This window comes from Pimephales promelas, chromosome 7 (assembly GCF_988280905.1).
Source record: "Pimephales promelas chromosome 7, fPimPro1.hap1.1, whole genome shotgun sequence".
Taxonomy (NCBI): domain Eukaryota; kingdom Metazoa; phylum Chordata; class Actinopteri; order Cypriniformes; family Leuciscidae; genus Pimephales; species Pimephales promelas.
Window position 1 is genome coordinate 34,345,873 of NC_142775.1, and position 19,634 is coordinate 34,365,506.

At 37.3% G+C, this 19,634-nt stretch overlaps 2 protein-coding genes across 4 annotated transcripts in view; both read right to left on the reverse strand.

Moving 5' to 3' along the window:
- The window catches only part of znf385b (zinc finger protein 385B), a 139,097-nt gene extending 134,485 nt beyond the window's left edge, over window positions 1-4,612 (reverse strand). For both annotated transcript variants that reach the window (XM_039683454.2, XM_039683452.2), the window contains exon 1: window positions 4,491-4,612. The gene's annotated coding sequence lies outside the window, so the exon portion shown is untranslated. The remainder of the gene's footprint in view (window positions 1-4,490) is intronic.
- A 5,616-nt stretch (window positions 4,613-10,228) lies between these two features.
- The window catches only part of cwc22 (CWC22 spliceosome associated protein), a 55,771-nt gene continuing 46,365 nt past the window's right edge, over window positions 10,229-19,634 (reverse strand). For both annotated transcript variants that reach the window (XM_039683653.2, XM_039683652.2), the window contains exons 16-21: window positions 16,949-17,026; window positions 15,957-16,109; window positions 15,686-15,813; window positions 15,486-15,587; window positions 15,191-15,393; window positions 10,229-11,096 (exon numbers count right to left, since the gene is read on the reverse strand). In XM_039683653.2, coding sequence (XP_039539587.2) covers window positions 10,534-11,096; window positions 15,191-15,393; window positions 15,486-15,587; window positions 15,686-15,813; window positions 15,957-16,109; window positions 16,949-17,026 — 1,227 coding nt within the window. In that variant the 3' untranslated portion in view covers window positions 10,229-10,533. The remainder of the gene's footprint in view (window positions 11,097-15,190; window positions 15,394-15,485; window positions 15,588-15,685; window positions 15,814-15,956; window positions 16,110-16,948; window positions 17,027-19,634) is intronic.

A 19,634-nucleotide genomic window follows, 5' to 3' on the forward strand; every position in this document is an offset into this window, starting at 1 on the left:
ACGTATGTGTGCGTGTGTGTATTGGAGGTAATATGCATGCTAATTCAGGTCATGTTAGATGTCATATCACAATTGCATGTCACTCCACAGCAGTCATGACCTTAACAGCAAATGAGTTATATATAATTCAGCTGGTAAAAGACTCTCTACAGTAACGCGCCAATGACAGACGACTATTAGACCAACTGAGACATGTTAATAGACATTACTGTTGAGATGACGGTATATACCGTGTGACGGTGTGTGTCAGTTTTTGCTGCCGTTCATATATTACCGCCATAAAAATAATTGCAATGAAAAAAAAAACATGGAATGTCATCATTCTGCCCATCCTTAGATATTATAAGGATTGATTACTGACATATTAGGGTAGTGACAACGTGGAACCAAAAAGGCCACAAAATACAGTATGGGATCAAATTTAAACATGCCAATTAATGGTTTGTACTAAGGTAACCTAAATAATTTGACTAAAATACGAAATATCTACTTGTGCTTGCTTGTGTAGAAAGACTGTCTCTTTGGCTCATGGATCACTTGCATGCATGATGGTGAGCTCCATAAATCACTCAGACAGAATGGGACTAATTACCAGTTACCTATACAGGCATCTCTTAGCTGCAGGGGGGACGAGCTATACCACAAAACCAGTCTTTTGTGAAACAAGGCTTTTGTGCAACACGCGGAAAAAAATAGCGACCTACAATGTCGTGTCTGAAGAAAAAAAATAAAAATCAGGAGGTAAACAATAACATACACGTGGAGTATGAAACAAATTACTGAGAAGAATGATCCATGTGAGTCTGTTTACTGTAAATAATGCACAGTGTATGGTCTGCAACCAATATTGGGTAAATATAAGGGAAACATAACAACTTTCTGGAATTGTCTGTGGGCGAACTCTGTAACTCATTTTCCAGTGATCATGACATGTTGCCATTTAACCCGTTTTATTGACATAATCTGATGTCAGAGTAAAAAAAAAAACAGGACATTCAGTGAAAAATGTAGGACACGACTTGATTTTGTCCATTAGGAATTTAAAGTCTAAAGTGGACAATCGAAATAAAGTGTTAACAGATTTCTTTTTTTTTTTTTGATAGTAGTCTCTCATGCGCATTTGCTCATCATCACCAAGGATGCATTTATATGATCAAAAATACATTACATTACAATTACAATTTATGACTCTTTTCTATTTGAATATTACACAAAGTAATTTATTCGAGTGTTGGCAAAGCTTTTCAGCATCTTTACTGTCATTTACCCGTCACATGATACTAATATGCTGATTTAGAGCTCAAGAAACATTTCTTATTATTATCATGGTTGAAAAAGTTGAGCTGCTTAAGATTTTTCAGGCGACAGCTTTGTATTGCAACTGGTAAACTATTTATCTGCAGAGCCGAGAGATATCATACTACAAGATGAGACAAGCTCAGTTCTCACTAAGAAGCTTGATTCCTGATATAAATCTGTGATGTAAAACATTGTGTAATTATCTCCAATCTCCAGGGTATTGACTTCCTTTCAAATGGACCCAGAGAAAGTATGATGGCAACTAGAGACATCATATTTATCAAACCAACCAATGACAGACAGTTCCAATACATTGAGGGATTCCAGGAATACAGAAATGACATTTCACCAAATTACGTTTTCTCATTGACCTTGTATAACCCCAAACTGCTCCAGTATTTCCTTAAAAGACATCTATGAAATTGCCAAGATGTTCTTGTTAACCTTGTATAATCATTAGCAGAGGTGGGGAGGTTAAATATTGTGCAAGTAATCATTTTCTCTCTGGATTTTACAGCAGGTCTTCGATATGACTTGCAACAGCATGCTGTTGATTGAGATTTTATAAGCGATTATCACAGATATTAAATAGCGGTGATGAGACGGTGTAACACTGCCACACAGAAGGGAAACTCTTTGATTTTACTCTCCACAAGTGCTTCTCCACACTCATCATTGAGAAACCAAGGGCACATCACCAGCTCATATTTCTAACCGAGACAGCAGGTATAATAACAACCCTGTGAACATTTGAGAGCTCTAGGTTACAATTTTATGCTGAGCTCAAGACCACTCTCAAACTTGAATTAGGCTGGCTCTCTTTACTTTAATAAAATGCATAGATCAGAGTCCCATAATACAATGTTCCAGACATATTAAACTTTCTAGATTCTCTTCAAAGAAGTAAGGGTATGTGGGAATAATGAAGTGAGGAAGGAGGGAAGGAAGGGGTGGAAGGGGTGGAAGGAAGGAAGAGGTAGAAGGAAGGGAGGGAGGGAGGGAGGAAGGAAGGAAGGAAGAAAGGAAGGAAGGGAGGGGTGGAAGGAAGGAAGAGGTAGAAGGAAGGGAGGGAGGGAGGGAGGAAGGAAGGAAGGAAGAAAGGAAGGAAGGGAGGGGTGGAAGGAAGGAAGGAAGGGAGGGGTGGATAGAAGGAAGGAAGGAAGGAAGGAAGGGATGGAAGGAAGGAAGAAGTAGAAGGAAGGAAGGAAGGAAGGAAGGGAGGGGTGGATAGAAGGAAGGAAGGAAGGAAGGGGTGGAAGGAAGGAAGGAAGGGGTGAAGGAAGGGAAGGAAGGGAGGGAGGGAAGGAAGGAAGGGGTGGAAGGAAGGAAGGAAGGAAGGAAGGGAGGGGTGGATAGAAGGAAGGAAGGAATGAAGAGGTAGAAGGAAGGAAGGAAGGGATGGAAGGAAGAGGTAGAAGGAAGGAAGGAAGGGATGGAAGGAAGGGAGGGAAGGAAGGAAGGAAGGAAGGAAGGGAGGGAGGGAGGAAGGAAGGAAGGAAGGAAAGAAGGAAGGAAGGAACGAACGAACGAACAAAGGAAGGAAGGAACGAAGGAAGAAACGAACGAACGAACGTACGCGACCTATTCTATGACTGCTTGCTTACCGTCACTGGGTACATTTATCTTAAGGACACTTAGAACAAGGTGGACTAATATACGTTCATGAAAAGACGTTTCAGACCAACCCATTTCCCAGAATGCCTTAAGCCTACAACTTGTTTTGCTTTTCAAGGTATGACACAATACAAAACAAATTAGTCTTGATAAGTAAAGGACATAAGTGCTCTATTAATTATGTACAGGTAGACGACACTTCAGTGAGAATATCTGAGAAGCCACACCTACTGCCTTATGTTCACATTACACACACTAAGAGAGAGAGAGAAAGAGAGAGAGAGAGAGAGAGAGAGAGAGAGAGAGAGAGAGAGAAACACAACCCAATATTCAAAAATTAGCATAAAACTCTGACAACATTTAACCAGGCAAATTTGGTTGATATGATGTATGAACACAACGCTTCTTGAATCTTGACCAACACTGATTAAAGTCCAGAGCAACCATATTCCACCGTTTTGTATTTCCATTTAAGATATTTCTAATATATTTACAATTATGAATGAAAAAAGGTTGCTCAAAGGCCAGAGCTTCAAGTCAGCATAAGCCCTTTAGGTTGCATATGTATATTATGAGGCTTACTGTAGCGTTACAAATATGACAGGATTATTTGGTCCAAGGACAAATGCGAAATGATGGCATCAAACTGTGAAAGACGCTCACAGCAAGCAATCCCATATTACTGGTGTGCCTGCCCTACATACACTTCCATTCCACTGTCACCATTTCTTGCACATACATCAACATACATAAAAATATATTTAATTCATAGCTAAGGCGATGAAGCTGTCTGATACCCAAGAATTATGGATACATGCTGACAATGAAACCATACTGTATAATTAATTTCATTCATGAATTATTATTTTGTTTTATCTGTTATTCAATGGAATGTTTCACTCAAAGTCAAAGATGCCAAAACTCAAAAAATGACGCAAAATCAGTTTCTACTGAACCTTAACTTTTCAAATAACAAGGGCACAACTCAAGATTATCAACTCTGACAAAAACTCTCATATGGCTTCCGAAAACATGGAATATAGAATACGAGTCATATGGACGACTGTTATTATGACACGTTTTTGATTTCAAGTCCTTTGTAAAGGCTTGACATATAGCACAGAAAATATTGCACAGTGCAGGACATTCTTCATACTTTCAAAGAAAGTGTATGTTTGGCACTGCATGAGGATGAGATTTAATTTCTAAGTGAACTATCTTTAAATATTATAAATATCTGTTATACAGAGAAACTAAACAGCATGGAGATGACGCCAATGATGCATTGCAGGACAGAAATGACAGTAAACTACTTTACATTTTAGAAAGCGGTGAGAACAGATAAGGTGAAAGTGTTTTGCCAAACTTGTTGATTAAACATACGGGGAAAAAATGAAGAAAGAGAGAGAATATACGCAATATTTCTGTCTAAATACTCATAAAATCACACAAATGAGTTATACTACTTATAATATTTGTTTTTCAATCACTAAAAATGAAGTTGGACGGAGCGGTGCTGAATTACTTTCAAGCTGTCAAAACGCATTAGCATATGAATTCTTGAGCGGTTCACTTACCTGAACAGCTGATGTTTACCGGTGAAGTTGAACAGACTTGGCTTCACTCTGGGTTGCAGGTTGCACGGAGCAAACGGACTGTGAGACGATGCGCCGCATCCTTACTGAAGTTTACGAATCCTACTATGGCGGAGGCCTCGTGAGTAATATTCATCCCACAAGCCTTTGCCATTGGCAGGTTCCTAAGCAACGTCACCTGGAACTAATTAATATTCATTAGCAATATTTCGACATTGGACACTCAAATAGAACGTCAGCGTGATGAAATTAAAATACATATTTTGAGCATTCCCTATTGGATGCTAACCACGCGACGTCAGCACTGTGCAAGGATTATTCCCAAACTGACGTCGCCATAGTATTTGTGTAGAATTCGTAATTTTTTTCTCTCGATACATCAGGGGCAGCGCTACCTGAGAGCACACACTGCATGCCCTACTTTCACTGCCTGTACACTCCCTTCCTCTCTTTCTCCCTATGGGAAGAAGTCGCTCGGCAATTATATGGCAATAAAAATACCCCTGAAAGTTTTCTGTTCTTGCACATGTTGTTGTTGTTAAAGCAAATAATCTTTGCATCCTCAGGGGAAATTAAGAAAAAAAAAAAAAAAAACACCGAAAAATGTTAAACATTTGTTTTACATTTGTATTCATGCATTTAGCAGATAAAAAGAGCGAACAGTAATGCACAATGCAAGGATATAGAAGTATGCAAGCAAGCTCTTTGATAAAATAATATTTTAAAAGTAAATTTCCATATGATTTTAAACTTCCCTGCAGAATTTGTAATTTACTCACCCTCGAGTTGTTTCAAACCTGTATGCATTTCTTTCTTCTGTAGAACACAAAATAATATTTTGAATAATTGGTTACCCATATCAAAACATCAACAAAAACATAATAATTTTGTTCAGCAGGGGCCCGTTTCAATAAGGAGGTTCAACCAACTCTGAGTTAAAGCTTGAACTCAGAGTTGACTTACCCTGAGATGGGAAACTCTGAGTTTTCGGTTTCAGAACAGCTGAAATGAGTTAGTTCAATCAACTCTGAGTTGACTGACTCTGAGTTAAGCGCGTGCACCACAGCTATAAAAAGCCATTATCAATGGAGCGCAGATATTACGAGTCACCATGGCAACAGCGCCAGACAAAAAGAGGTGTTGGGTATAATTAATTACCAAGTAATCTAAATATTGTAATTTAATTAAAGGGATTACTCTTAATTCTTCTTTAATTTAAAATAAAATATGATGCAATTACATTAAATAGGCTACTGCATAAACTATAGAACAATTCAGTATAAAACAATAGTGCATTTAGCATACATTTTTAAAAGGTATATTTTTATATAACCTTCTCCCTCTACACACTTTGATCAATTCAAGAATAATTCATGCAATTGTATATTGTTAATTTGAAAGCATTAAAAGTGCAGTTTCTTGTCTCTCCTCCTTGTATTAATCAAGTGGTTGAGGTTGATATAGGATTTAGAAATATGTAGACCAATACTTTCTAGAGATAGTAATTATTACATTAATCTAACTACACCGTTGAAGATGTCATTTGTTGTTAATAATTCATAACTATTTTAGAGTAACTGTTATAATATCAGAGGTGAAACTGGAAGAATGTTATTCAACCTAAAGTAGTCTACTATTACTTTGATACATTTTTACTTAAGTAAAAGTAAAAATACCAGTCTAAAAAATCTACTCAAGTAAAAAGTAGTTAATTTAAAACATGAGTAAAAGTTGCTGAGTAACTTGTTTAACAGCGGGGGTGGGGTGGGGTGGGGGGACTCCCCCATGTGGGGTTGTAACGTATGAGAGTTTCAGAGTATGAGAACCGTCTCAGAAAATATCACGGTTTATGGTATTAAACAATTGTTAAATATATAAACTGCATTATTAAATTACGGTTATTATTTTCATCAGTTAAAATGACAGTTAAATAAATTAAACATTTGTTCAATAAAACATTATATCAACTAACTTCAATAATTGATTATGATTATGATTGACATCTTATTTTTTATCATGAATAACTTATTAAATTTTATTACAATTTTTTCAATGATTTAATAGAAATATATTATCCAAAACAGTGGTAATCAAATAAAAGTTTAGCAAATGTTTTAATCCTTTTATTTTTTGGCAAAGTGCTGCAAAACAGATTTAGTCAATTAAACCATGGACAAACAATATATATATTCCTTAAAGAATGTGTAAATACATTTTAGTATTATTGTTGGTGTTTAAACAGCACTTCCTCTTTAAAAAAGGGGAGGAGACCGCAAGAAACTCTGGGTTTACCGAAGAAAACCTGCTCCCGACCAGGTTAGGTTCACAGAGTAAGTTACCATGGTAACTGACTCTGAGTATAAGTTACCTCTCTTTCAGAAACGGGCTTGACTTACTCTGCTTTCTCGGGTTTGATATACCCCCCTTTCTGAAACGGAAAACCCAGAGTTTCCCTCATTTCAGGGTTAACATACTCAGAGTTTTCACTTAACCTCCTTTCTGAAACAGGCCCCAGAAGAAATTCACACAGGTTTGGGACAACCCAAGTATTCACTAATAAAAACAATGCCTCCTTCAGGCAGGGATAGCTTGAGCCAAATTTGACTTGCGTACACAGTTGAATAATGTTCAAGATGTCTGCTGTGGCGAGACGGCCCGCCAGAATGTATAGACCCCTAATTGCACGCTACAGGAACAGTGATCTACAAAAATTCTATTTTAGAATTTAAAAACAGGGTTTGAGGAAGCACCCACAAGAAACTCCACCCGTTTACTCACTTCCTGTGGTGACGTTGGGCAAAGCTTCCATTCATGGGGTATTTTCTTCAGGCATTCACAAAACTCCCCATTCTCACACCAACAGCAGTGGGAGGTAGATGATCAAGAGAGTGGTGATAAGTCTAAATCAATTTCCACATTCATAATCATAAATGCAAACATGCATAGATATTAATGGAGATGGATGCAGTCATCTCAAGTGCACCAGATGTTTATGTCAAGTCTGTCCTGTGTCCCAGGAATGAGTCAGGTCTAATGAAAGCTGCTATTCCCACATCCCTGAATGTGTTTGATTATCTCGCCTCATTTCTCAGCCTGTGAACTATGAATACATTCTATAATGTCAACAGAACAGAAGAAGACAAGACACATTGCTTGATACCACCACTGAACGAAAAATGCATCCTTGTAGCTTCAACAGTTGAACAACACCAAGGTCATGGGTTTGATTCCCAGGGAATGCATGAACTGATCAGAGGTATACATTAAATGCAATGTAAGATGCTTTGAATTAAAGCATCTGCCAAATGCATAAATGTGAAAATAAAGAACCACATGGAACAAAATAAGTGATTCTGAGTAAGGCATGCAAATTGGCAGTTAGCTGTGAATAGAAAGGGTTGGCTTCCAAAAGTGTCGTGTGATACCAAAGTGTAAAATTCCTGCAGAGATGTTGGTGACGCTGAAAGAGCTAAGGACTGTGACAGTGTGGTGTCGAAGTAAGAAGAAATAACAGGTCTATCTCTTGCCTCACTGATAATGAAACGGGCATGCTTTTCCCTCCAGCGCGCTCTTCCGCTTCTCTTGGACAGGGAATGAGATATTTTATTCTGATACTGTCAAGACTGCCTCGACCAGGAACCAATGATAAACAAGTCAATTAACCACAGTAAGAGCTTAAGTCATTAATGTTGTTGAGACACCCGAGTATTAACGTATAACGCAGAGTGTTATTCTCTTTTTAAAAAGATCTGATTGTCAAGATAATGGTTCTGGGTCTTAATTAAAACAAACAAATTATAAGAAACTACCTTATTTAAAAAAAAAATTAATTTGTAATGAAAATTCTCATTACTGCTAAAAAACAACTCATATCTCAAAATATATAGTTATGAGAATGTTTTCATAATGGTAAATGTGCTTAATTTCAATCCTAATACCAGCTTCATTGTTTTGCTATTATATATACTCGTACCGATGTATGCAGCAAAGCATTTGTGAAGCCACAACACAAATAACCTTGAGGCGGATGGGCTACAACAGCAGAAGACCCCACCGGGTACCACTCATCTCCACTTCAAATAGGAAAAAGAGGCTACAATTTGCAAGAGCTCACCAAAATTGGACAGTTGAAGACTGGAAAAATGTTGCCTGGTCTGATGAGTCTCGATTTCTGTTGAGACATTCAGATGGTAGAGTCAGAATTTGGCGTAAACAGAATGAGAACATGGATCCATCATGCCTTGTTACCACTGTGCAGGCTGGTGGTGGTGGTGTAATGGTGTGGGGGATGTTTTCTTGGCACACTTTAGGTCCCCTAGTGCCAATTGGGCATCGTTTAAATGCCACGGCCTACCTGAGCATTGTTTCTGACCACGTTGATCTCTTTATGACCACCATGTACCCATCCTCTGATGGCTAATTCCAGCAGGATAATGCACCATGTCACAAAGCTCGAATCATTTCCGATTGGTTTCTTGAACATGACAATGAGTTCACTGTACTAAAATGGCCCCCACAGTCACCAGATCTCAACCCAATAGAGCATCTTTGAAATGTGGTGGAACGGGAGCTTTGTGCCCTGGATGTGCATCCCACAAATCTCCATCAACTGCAAGATGCTATCCTATCAATATGGGCCAACATTTCTAAAGAATGCTTTCAGCACCTTGTTGAATCAATGCCACATAGAATTTAGGCAGTTCATAAAATATATTCTAAATAAAATACTGTATATGATGAAAATTATTTTCATCCTAAAATAATTCTCATTTACGCCATTCATTGTATCATATATATATACCACAAAGCAAACCTGTGATCCTTCCTCTTTAAATTGACTGCCAGCTTTCAATTGATGACCTTTAATTCAAATGAGTTTCGCTGCTCTACAATCCCAGTGGGCTTGTCCTGTGTCCCATTAACATCAGCTACAAAGAAAAGGGCTGTTTCTATATTAGGCTTCACGTATGCAGTCTCAGTTACCCCCTGAAGGTCACGGCAGATGTGAATCCTGTTGGGCAGCATGGCAGAAATCAGTGAAGGCAAAGTAGCTTCATGTCCAATGACGGGCATGCTGTTTGAAACGCATGCATTTCAGTGCATCTCAAATGAGATGTGACAGAAATCACATTTGGTGAATGTGAACAGCGAACATCATGCGTACCACAGAAATGAGCAAGGAATTGAGATTTTCAATATCTAATTGAAAATCAGAACAGACCGAAATATATTTTGGTGTTTGGTCTAAATTGGCTTACATTTTTCAATCAAAGGAACCAACATTAAATAGTCACCAAGATGTAACAAATATAAATACAGCATTCTTAATTCAAAAACAGTATGATGAGTAGTGATTTCACAACAACTCGTATGAATCAATTAACTGAAACGACAAAATAAAATAATCATAAGTCATTAATGCCATCGAGACACCTAAATGATAAATAATAAATAAACTTTAAAACACCATATTTGCTAAGGGATGCACAGATTTTAATACAAATTATCAAAAATATCAAGCTGATAATAATAAAAAAATGTTTCTTGATAAGCGAGCCAGCATATTAGAATGATTTCTGAACGTAAAAACTCCACTTTGCCATCATAGTACGATTAAAATATTTCACATTATTGTTTTGACCGTATTTTTGATCAAACAAATGCTGCCTTGGTGGTGAGCATTAAAGAGATCAATGGAGCTTTAATAAGCACAGTAAACCTTTAAAATTTATAACAAATGTTATCTTTAATCTTGATTTTCCCCCCATTTACTTCCAAAGCAACATCAAAAATACAATTGGGTAAAGGTTACACAAAATACAAAATATTTTTGAACAGCCCTGTTTAACCGCTAATTGTTTCAGGAACACCTTACACACCATCAGAGTGTGTACGGTACATTTCCCCATGAGTCCTTTCAAATGACAGCTCAAAAACGCTATGCTTTACTGTATAACATAAAGGCTAAGCAAAAGCACACAGGTGAAAGTACATTGAACACCATAATTTGATTGCATCTTCCTTCCTATCTGCGTCTCCTCGGTGAGCCATCCCTGCTCCTCTCGTCTTTCCTCCTGTCAGAATGCCTGTTCTCTTTGTCAGCCCTCTCCAAGCCGTTCCTGTACGAGTCCCTGGAGTGGATCTCTTTGCGGCTCCTCTCTCGTGACTTTGACCTGTCCCGGCTCCGCCGCAGAGGCTCCCTCTCTCGGCTCTGCCGTCTACCTTTGTCCTTGTCCGCTCGGGGGTCGTTTTTGCCATCGTCCTTGTGCCTGCGTGAATCCGTCTGTCTGTCCTCATAGTCCTGAGCGTGTCTGGGATGCTGCTGCTCTTTATGTCCTCTTCCACGCTCCGGTTCTCCTCGTTGTCGAGCAGGGGGCGACTCGTCCTCGTGTCCCCGGCGGCGAGAATCTCTTTGGAGTTTGTCGGGTCCACGGCGGTCCTCTTTGTCGCCGTCTTGCCGCCGGTTCTCGTGCTTCTTGCTGGGCTGCTCCTCCAGAGGAGATCGCTGGTTTGCTGCCTTGCTGGACTTCTTGTCCTTTTTCTTGTCCTTTTTCTTACCTGAAGCCTTCTTGCGCCTCGAGTCAGAGTCTGTGAAGGAAAAGAAGAATTTTGTAAGTATTTCAAGGGTAGAATCAACAGTGATGTGTTCAGTTTGGAGGAGGAGTTCATTCAGTAACATGAAAAGGATGAGGAATCAAAAGGAATTCTAGTTCGGTTCCAATACGATTGCACGCTAACCTTCAAGTCGAGATGTAAGATCTTATTGCGAGGTACCTCCAAGTGAATCTGATTATCGTTTAGATAAAAAAAAAATGTAGGATGAGACTTGCTTGGTTATTTCTATAGCTCTTTATGCAAAATGCATTGTTTCAAAGCTGCTTTACAGTGATCAACAGGAAAGCAATCATCAGTGACGCAAACAGAATTCAATTCTGATGTAAACAAGCTCTAAAAAAACGGTGTTGATTCAGTTTGGTTCAATAACAGTGAAAAAGTGAATCAATTATGCAATGAGTTCAGATTTCAATGCAGCTTGTAGTCAACTGTAAGAAAGAGGCGGGGTTTAAGCTGATAAAATGATTGGAGAAGCCCAGTGTACGTCACTAGAGAGAACTTTGTCATAGCAGGAAGATGACAATTTGATAAATTTGCCAAAAATTATTTTGGAAAAATTAAACATGAATCATTCACAATAATATCAATAACATGCATTTAGAAAATAGGGTGAATTTCCATTTAAAGGGATAGTTGACCCAAAAATGAAAATTAGCCCATGATTTACCATCCTAGGTGTATATGACATTCTTCTTTCAGATGAATACAATCGGAATTATATTAAAAAATGTCCTGGCTCTAAAAGTTTATAATGGCAGTGAATGGCCATTTCACATTTGAAATCCATAAAAGTGCATCCATCCATGATAAAAGTGCTCGACACGACTCTGGGGGGTTAATAAAGGCCTTCTGAAGTGATGCGTTCGTGTAAGAAAAATATCAATATTAACAAGTTACAAAGTAAAATTCTAGCTTCAGTCTACTTGCTTCTAAAGCGCAACTTGTGATGTCAGAAGTAGCGTAGTGCGTCATGGCGTTGCGTAAATATCAGCAGTGTGTCGCATTACTTGTGTAAGTTGCGTTCTACAGTTCAGTCAAATCCGTAAGTTTGTTTGGCCGAAAAAAAAAACATTCACTGCCATTATAAAGCTTGGAAGAGCCAGGACATTTTTTTTTTAAATAACTCATTTGTATTCGTCTGAAAGAAGAATGTCATACACACCTAGGATGACTTGATTGATATGTAAATCACAGGCTAATTGAAATTTTTGGGTGAACTATCATTTTAATGTCGATGTTAAGTAGATAAAACTGTGCCAGTTCAAAACAACTCAAACCGATTCAGTGAGTGAGTCATTCTGCGATTCAAACCAATGAACTGGGATTGCTGTTTTTAACTGATTCATTATAACAAAATCAACTCATTAAAATGTAAAATGTATTTTGTAAACGATTCATGAGCATTGCGTGCGATTTAGACGAGAGAACCAGCAGCACTAAATTTGGCCTATTTTCTATATATATATATATATATATATATATATATATACAGTATATACAGTATATATATATATATATATATATATATATGATTAAACCACTATAGTCAATATATGACTAAACCACTAAAATGCAGGAAATCAAGATGAAATGGAAGTTGCAATAGTCTTTTATTCGTTATTGTGACGTTAAGTGAAACGGCTTCCTGAGTGAGGAAAATGTATGGCGGGATTTGTTTCCATCCTTCAGAAATTGATTGGATCGTAGGAAGTTGGTTGTTGCTAATTAAATTAAAGGCAGACCTGAATGCCAGATTGCATGATATTTAACCTCACCCTCCTCCACAGAGACATCATGAAAAGGAAAAGGAAAAAAAAAAGAAAGATGTGGACATATAAATCTGGTATAACAAGCACTGCAACATTCTGTAAAAATTAATAAGATTTGTCCATTTTGATTTCATGGTTACACTAAATGTTTGCGTGCATGTACACATTTAAGGGAACTGCTGAAGAACTGCAAGTATGTCCTCCTTAAAAAGCAGCAATAAACATCAATTAACATTCATTGAACGGTGGCAGAGGAGATGTGAGAGGCCTGACAATCTCGTCTAAAAATGTAACTTCATTAACAGCCTCAAGAACAAATTACAGCACTTGAACGGCTGAGTCTCTAAGACTCCTGTCAGAATCTGCCTGTTCTCAATCTAATTATAATCTCTTTTTACACATCGCTGAAGTGTCCAAAAAAGTGTCTATTTGCATGCAGATTGAGAAGGGGAAGTGTTTATCCACCTATTTTCTACGTCCTATGACACTGTGGAAATTATGGGAGTAACTTCTGTTAACAGTCAAAGGTTCATTCTTTGAACGCAATAAGTATTTTAAAAAACTGCGTACAATAAGATGACATTCTACTCGCTCTTCAACCATTGAACAATAAAAAGACATTTAAAAGTGTAAAAGCATTTACAAATTACTATCACAGACCATTAATAACCCCCCATTTTTTTCCGCAGCAATATTACGGATGTGTTAAAGACCACTGTAGTAATATGTCTGTATTATGTAACACATTGCCTTAATCAAAAATGTTTATGAACTTGAACATTGTGTGATAGTAATTCAAAGTCAATTTAGAATAGTAATTCATTGTGACAGACAACACATATTGTATTTGCCTGCTTAAGAAACATTCCAGTAAACACTTCTAATAGGGACTAAACTGGAAGTGCCGCCCATAATCTAAAACGCAGTAGTCTCATTAGAAGAAACTACTTATGATCCATTCCTGGTTGGGATGAAGATATTTGTTGATGTAGGAAAATTTGATGTATGAAACAAATTAGGGTTATAATTAAAGGTTAAAGATGTTATCACTTTTATATATATATATATATATATATATATATATATATATATACACACACGCACACACACAAATCTACAAAGTGGACACTCCTAAAGTCCTGAAGCACAGACTGGTGATCATCAGAGCTCAGGAAGGGAGGTGGGAACATTCCATAACAAGCAGAATAATTAAGCAAGAAAAACAAACACAAACACAAAACTGATCGCATGTGAAGTCTAGACACAAACCAAACGGCATAAAAAATTAGGCCAATGGCCGCACTTCCTTTCACATTTCATCAAGTTACAATGGGAAACCGGATTGTTCCTGCTCTTGTTCATTATGAGAGTAAACCCACTGCAATGTCCACAATTAAAAGCTTTCAATCCAATCTAAACCATTCAAAATGGGACATTTAGTCATGGGTATAACAACACTACTTACAATTCAGGTGGGAATTCTAATAAGGGCTGCCGCTGCATGATATATCAAAATCTTAGTTCGACACTGAAACGGTAAATTAATTATAATATATGCGCTGCTGGTTTCACTGATGCTGAAACACTGTATAATGAGCAGCATGCATGTAAAACGCATGTGAAACACAGCTCTGCTTCATGACAAAAAATTAAGAACTAGGTGGTTTACCATTTGAAAATTATGACAAAAATATTTGTATTGTAATTTTACAGTGTTCTATAAATTTATTTCTGTTTTTATTATTTTTAATTTTATAAAATACTATATATATATATATATATATATATATATATATATTTTTTATTTAACAATATAATATTAGTATGTAGAAATATTTGAAGGTTTTTTTTATGGTTGAAAGAGGTTGGAGTTTTGAGTTCTTTGAAAGAGTAAAGTGTGCATACCACATTTTTGAAGTTATTTCAACCATAAAAGGAATATTTGTACTGAGAAAAAAAAAAGTAAATTCAGAGTAAAAAAGCAATTTTTGAAACTATTTTTATTTTCTATGAAAAAAAAAAAAATCTTTTCAAATAGCTATTCTTGTCATGTCGAGAAAAGCCCTATTTTTTTCTTATCACAATATATATTAGAAAATATCCCAATTTCAGTTTTTTTAATTTTTTTTTTTTTTGAGCAGCCCTAGTTGTAAGGAACATTTAACTTGTTTAATCTATTGTGATTTTGATTCCACTTAATGATCCCATAAATAATTCCTTTAGTACTTCAGACAAATAGGGTAGCTGGTCATTGATTTGCGGTAGAAAAGGATCCAAAAATGACAAGTGTTTTGATACCTGAAGAGCTGTCACCGCTGGAGGAGTTCGAGCCGCTGGACGAGTCCGAGTCGCTACTGCTGTCACTGTCAGATGAGGAATCTGAAGATGAGGAGGAGTCTGAAGAGGAAGAGGAAGATGAATCAGAATCAGATGACTCCACATCCTGATTCTGGGTCATGATCATCTTAGGAGCGTTCTTCAGATGTTCTCTCAACTCATCCCTGAAAGAAAGAAAAAAACAAAACAAAGTTTGATGAGCATTATTTCATAGTAATTGAAGTGACCCAACAAGAGATGTTTCACAGGATCTTACGTCAGTCCTCCAAGGCCGATCGATGTGAAGAAATTAATGGCAAATCTTGTGTTCCTCGGGTTGTCACGTGGGAACAGACCCTCGAAGAAAGGCTGAAGAGTCCTGAGGAATAAACAGATGAAATGGTCCATTATACGGCTTCATTATAAAGTTTAATTTCATTCATTGAAACCTCACAGTACACAAAGAAAATCACTTACATGTCCTTCAGTCTCTCGTTCAGTCTTGGCAAACCCATGTAAGCGCAAAGTTCCTGGAACAAAATCTTCACAAAGATTCGACTGGAGGACGTCGTTGTGTCTTCGCTCATTCTAACGCATTCAAGGACCTGAGAGGAAACATCAGGCACTTTTACTGCATTAGGAAACCAATAAACCCGCCGTATTAATGTGTCTTTGTCTGAAACGTAATTACAGCTTTGCGGGACGCTAAATGCTGATGTGGTGAATGGAAAGGAGGAATGTAACTCACGCTCCATGGAACAGAGTCTGTGTAAAGGAGGTGAGCAAACAATCGGGCAACATTGCGAAGTTTGTTGGTTTCAAGCCGGTGGATGGTTTCATACTGCTCCTGGAAGATGGCCTCAAAACTCTCCATGTATTCTTTCTTCAACAGGCAAAACCTCTAAATAAAAGATGAAGATATCAGACAGAGAAACAAAAACAACTGTAATCTCTTAAAGTGTTAGTTCACCTAAAATTCTGTCATTAACTACTCATGTCGTTCACCTTCAGAACACAAATTAAGATATTTTTGAAATCCGGCAGGTTTCTGAACCAGCCATAGGCAGGTTACGTCAGAACGCCAGTTCCTGCGTCAGCATCACACGCTTGCTCGCGTGAACAGCGTTGGCCAATAATGAACCCAGAAGCGCTGCACTGTGTGATCAGCATAGGAGACTGACACAGAAAAGAAATTGTTGAATAAAGTCGTTATTTTTGTTAGTACTTGAGCACAAAAATTATTCTGAAGTCACATGGACTATTTTAACGATGTCTTGACTACTTTTCTGGGCCTTGAAAGTTGCAATGACATTGCTGCCTATGGCTGGTTTAGAAACCTGTCGGATTTCATCAAAAATATCTTAATTTGTTTTAAGAAGGTCTTGCGGGTCTAGAACGACATAAGGGCGAGTAATTACTGACAGAAACGCCCTTTTTGGGTGACCTATCCCTTTAACAAAATCAAAACAAATAAACCAATAAATCAATTAAAAATGAACCTGCAATAAAAAAAACAAGGTTTCACCTTATAATTAAATTGCCAAACCTAATAAAATAAAAACAATTGAATACGCAAGGAATAAAAATATTTTTTTTTTTTAAAAACTATTATTATTATTATTTTTTTAAAGTGTCATCTTAACTTAAACAATAAGTTAATACAAGTTTAATATTTGAATTATGGTCATTTCAACATGACGTGAACACAGCATAACAGTGACGAGGAAATGACAGGCTCACCCCAGCTAGGAGACCGAAGAACTTCTCGTATGTTCTTTGCTGGGCACAACAGTCCAGGATCATGTTGCACAGCTCTTTCTGTGAAGAGAAACAGAAGCACATAAGAAAGAAAAAAATCTCAAAAAGCACACTGAGAATCAGTTTCGCACTTTAAAGAAACAAAGTGAAGGTGTGGAGCTGATCATCCATTTCCAGCACTTCTTCACTAATGTCTATTGATTTCATACGCTCATATCTTCACCAAGGTGCCTAGGACTTTGAGACAGACAGAGCAACATGATCAATTTAACAAATGATTCCTCCTGACCGCATTAAATGTGATGATCTAAAAACAGTTCATGTAAAATCTCAAGGCTCTTTCCTTCAGTGAGCAGGATAACCTAAAACAGTGGACTACAATCCAGGCGCATGAAGTGTTGAGCACTTGAGATACAGATTAATCATTAAATGTTTTGTGAACTGGGATTTGTGTGTATAATGCACAGATCTGATCTGTTGACATTTTCTTTTTTTAGATTCACATAAGACACAACTCATATCCGATATCTGCATGAATCCCCGCACCAAACCAGAGTGATTTTATAGGTGATCGCTTTCAGCTACATGGTTGACAATTGGGTTTTGAATGGCTGTATATAAGAATTTATTAACATCAGATGGTTCTTCTTTAAATGTACACCAGATGTGATTACCCTGCTTATACCATATATCCCATTCCAGCATGGTAATTTTTTTTTTAAATACCGTAATACTTTTATTCAGCAAGGACACTAAATTGATTAAAAGTGACAGAAATATTTTTATAATACACATTACAAATGCCTGCACTATTTCAAAGAAATGATGAAAACTTCATAATAATGTCATTCATGGAGCTGTGGCATCCGTGTACATTTGAGCATAACCGCATTATGGTCTGAAATAAACAGGCATTTCAACACCTCAATCAAATTATTACCACATAAATTCAAATTAATTGCATTAAGTCTTGTTTACATGTACAGGTAGAGTTTAACCGCAATAATGCCAAAATAGCATTATAAACACATTATGAGGGTGCATGTAAACACAATTATAATAATAAATGTTTCATGAGCATTAAATCAGCATTTTAGAATGATTTTGAAGGATCATGTGACACAACAGATTGGAGTAATGGCTTTTATTATAACAATGTTACCATTTTATTGTATTTTTGATCCAAAAAGGCAGCCTTGGTGAGCATAAGAAACTTAATGAAAATAAATGACTAACTTTTGAACAGTAGTACATATGAGCCAATCAACAGCCTAAATGTGGCAAGTTCAAGATGCCAGGAACATCTAATCCTACCTGCAAAGTAGTACTGAGACCTTTTAGGCACTTTAAACATCTTTTCCAAGGTACACACGCACAGCATTTAAGGTTGTTTCAAACATTTAGGGCAGAAACATCAAAAAGTCTGCAGTGACTGGGGGCATGCAAAGAAAACCTATGGTTGGAGAGATTCATTTGAGGTGGTGTCAGGTAATTCTCTGAAGTCGCTTAGCGAGCCCTTCCTCATGCCTGGACTGGATGTGAACCAACCTACAGATGCTCATTCTTTCCCTCACAGGAAACAGGAAGGATTCCATGCTTCAAAAAGCCATTAAGTTGTTTTTTTGAGCTTCACACCTGCGGCTCGAACTGAGCTCCACGGCCCTTCACACACAGTAGGTGTAACATCTCATCTTACTGCATGAGCTGCAGCACTTCTCTACTTATACCCTATAATAACACTCCATAAGCTAATTGATTTCATGATCTACCTCATATATTCACCAGGGAGCTCAGGATTGAGGAAGAAAGGCATGCTTGTGATCAATTTACAAATGAAATAACAATACAGGCAGCAGTCTGGCACCAAATTAGAGATGAACATTTTAAGAGGACCTGCAAAAGAAACCAGCGCTGGATATCAAGAACAGTGTTCAAGCAGATAAAGTACTGAGCACTTGGGGTCCAGTAGAGATGGCATTAAGCCCTGATGAGATCATTTCTGACTCTTCTAACAGGTGCTTGCAGGCAGACATCCAAATGTGCCAGGTGTGACGGTAAGGTGTTCTGATCACAGGACAGTTTGAGAGCAAGTGTGGAGCAGAAAGGTGGCTTAGCCCTACAGCACTAGTCTCTCATATATATATATATCAGGGAGCTGAAATCTTACAGGCTGTGCTCGATTACTGATCTTTTCTCTCTTTCAAGCAATTTCATGAGGAAAGGAAAAGTTCAGTCACTTTCCAGAAACGTAAACATGGTTGTGAACTAAAGTGAAGTTTTTTTTTTTTTTTTTGTATAATAATGACTTATTATTAAGCACTATTAGGTTGCATTTAGTCCTTTTTGGACCTTGAGAGAGACCCCATTTATATTTGTTATATGGCAGATCAAGGTCAAAAGTTTGGGATCAGTAAGACAAAAAAATAAAAGAATAAGTTTTTCCAAAAAGTCTCTTATGCTCACAAAAGGCAGCATTTATTTGATTTAATACAATAGAAACGGTAAAAATTAAGGCTTTTGGCATCATTACTCCAGTCTTCAGAAATAATTATAACATGCTAATTTGCAATTAAAGAAACATTTGATATTATCATCAATGTTGAAACCAGTTGAGCATCTCAGAAATTGGTAATAGAAAGTCCCTTCCCTTTCCGGTCGACCACCATGG